The sequence below is a fragment of the Eucalyptus grandis genome, chromosome 5, assembly GCF_016545825.1.
Source record: "Eucalyptus grandis isolate ANBG69807.140 chromosome 5, ASM1654582v1, whole genome shotgun sequence".
Lineage (NCBI taxonomy): Eukaryota > Viridiplantae > Streptophyta > Magnoliopsida > Myrtales > Myrtaceae > Eucalyptus > Eucalyptus grandis.
Genome location: NC_052616.1, coordinates 41,714,366 through 41,716,129, shown reverse-complemented (window position 1 = coordinate 41,716,129; position 1,764 = coordinate 41,714,366). Strand labels below are relative to the sequence as shown.

General features: G+C 45.5%; 1 protein-coding gene across 1 annotated transcript; it reads right to left on the bottom strand.

Annotated features, from left to right (window-relative positions):
* Nucleotides 1-307: 307 nt before the first annotated feature.
* On the bottom strand, nucleotides 308-1,216 carry LOC120293909. The gene has a single exon (XM_039313711.1). The coding sequence runs from the start codon at nucleotides 1,214-1,216 to the stop codon at nucleotides 308-310; it is 909 nt and encodes a 302-aa protein (XP_039169645.1).
* Between the last annotated feature and the right edge of the window lie 548 nt (nucleotides 1,217-1,764).

Here is a 1,764-nt window from a genome sequence, read left to right as displayed (position 1 = left end):
TTCTGAGCACTTTCTGTTCTGAGTTTTTAGTTTCCATAATGAAAACAAGGTTGGGCCGTTCTGAGTCACAAAGGTGACTGGCAAAGCTGCTGGAATGTCGTGGATTGCCCAGCCCCCCGGCAATTCCAGCTAAGAGTTTCATGGGTAATTTGGTGGCTTATTAGGCTAGCCACCGAGCCCATTGATCTCGACTTCTTTGCCACCCTAATAGGTGTTTCCACTAGCTGAGTAGTGTTCTCTGAAAGTTGAGCTGATGGTTGTGCTCCATATGGACAGAATCGTTTAACTTTTTTTGAATTAGTCGACTTCACACACTTCCCTTTCGACTTTGCAGGGGGGTCATCTCCAGCCCAACTTCAGCTTCCTTCATCTGTTCCTCATGGAGTGTCAAGATTGATTCCTCATCAATGCGGCAATTTCCCCTCTTCTGGGGGCTTTTCACTTCAACCAGAATTAGTTCCCGAGCTGAGGAAGGCTTGTAAGTTTCCTTTCCTTTTAGGCGAGTATCACATACCTGGGTTTGCTGGGATGATGGTGAACTATTCTGTTCTGTTGCAGGTGCAGGAGATAATGGGGTTTCAAGCACTACATCCACTTCGTTGGGAGGAAGTTCCTTCTTTCCATAGAATATCTTACCATAGGGACTTAGTTCCCTCACCTTAGCTCGCAGCCAATCCCCACATCTGGCCGGTAAGTTCTGTTCCAGCCCTGACTCCTTGTAAGGTATTTCGGTACATTCCGTTGCATAATGGCCAATTCTGCCACATGAGTAACAATAGTAGGGTAGTCGTTCGTATTTAAATTCGACCCACAGCTTCTTATTATCTAGATTCACAATTACACCAGTTTTCAACGGGTTTTCTAAAGGCAGTGTCACTCGGGCTTTACCCACTTTGTAGGTGCAAGTTTCCTTTTCCTCTAGCTTTACTTCAACAATTGCTCCTAGTTTGGAGGCTATTTCTTCAATCACATCATAGGTAACTCTCCCATAGGGTAAACCAAAGAACTTTACCCAGAAATCACAGTGATTGTAGTCATAACAGAACTCTGGTGTATCAGGTTCGCACTGCCTAAGGATGAGGAGATGGCTGGAGAATGACCAAGGTCCCGATTGAAGTACTCTCTGTGCCTCAGCTTCCGAATGGAAGGAGAAAGAGAATAAACCTGGTTCCAGCGTTGCGCAGGTAAAGTTCTCCGTCTTCCAAGCTTTCCTCATCAGGGTTAAGAAAGCATTATAGTTCAAGGCTGGGTTTGTATAGAATCGGCCAAATAGTGTTTTGCGACACTCAATTAATTTTTCGGGAGAGATAGCACCTGGGATATCGACGACTTCGACTGCGTTCCAGAGTTTTCCCATGCTTTTACACAGAGCCGCGAGTCTTCTATCTTCATTGTTCTAATCTGCCATATTTGTTTGTAGGGGAATGGGTTTCTTGATAGATCGTGGATTTGAGGGTTGAAGGGAGCTCAGAAGAGTGAAAAATGGAGCGGTACCTTACTACTGAGGAGAGGGCAGAAATTAGGGTCGCCAGAGGATCAACGAGGGAGAGAGACAAAGAATCGAAGCAAATAGTGGCTTCGAGGTGGGATTTGAGAAAAGCTACAAGGAACTACCCAGCTGGTAGAGGGGGACTACACATTCGGTAGAGAGGAAACTCCATGGCGGAGACGATTCTTAGGTTAAGTGCTGAGTTTTACTTACCCAGTAGAAAAGTCTTAAAGAGAGTGTACAGAGAGAGAGAGAGAGAGAGAGAGAGAGAGGAA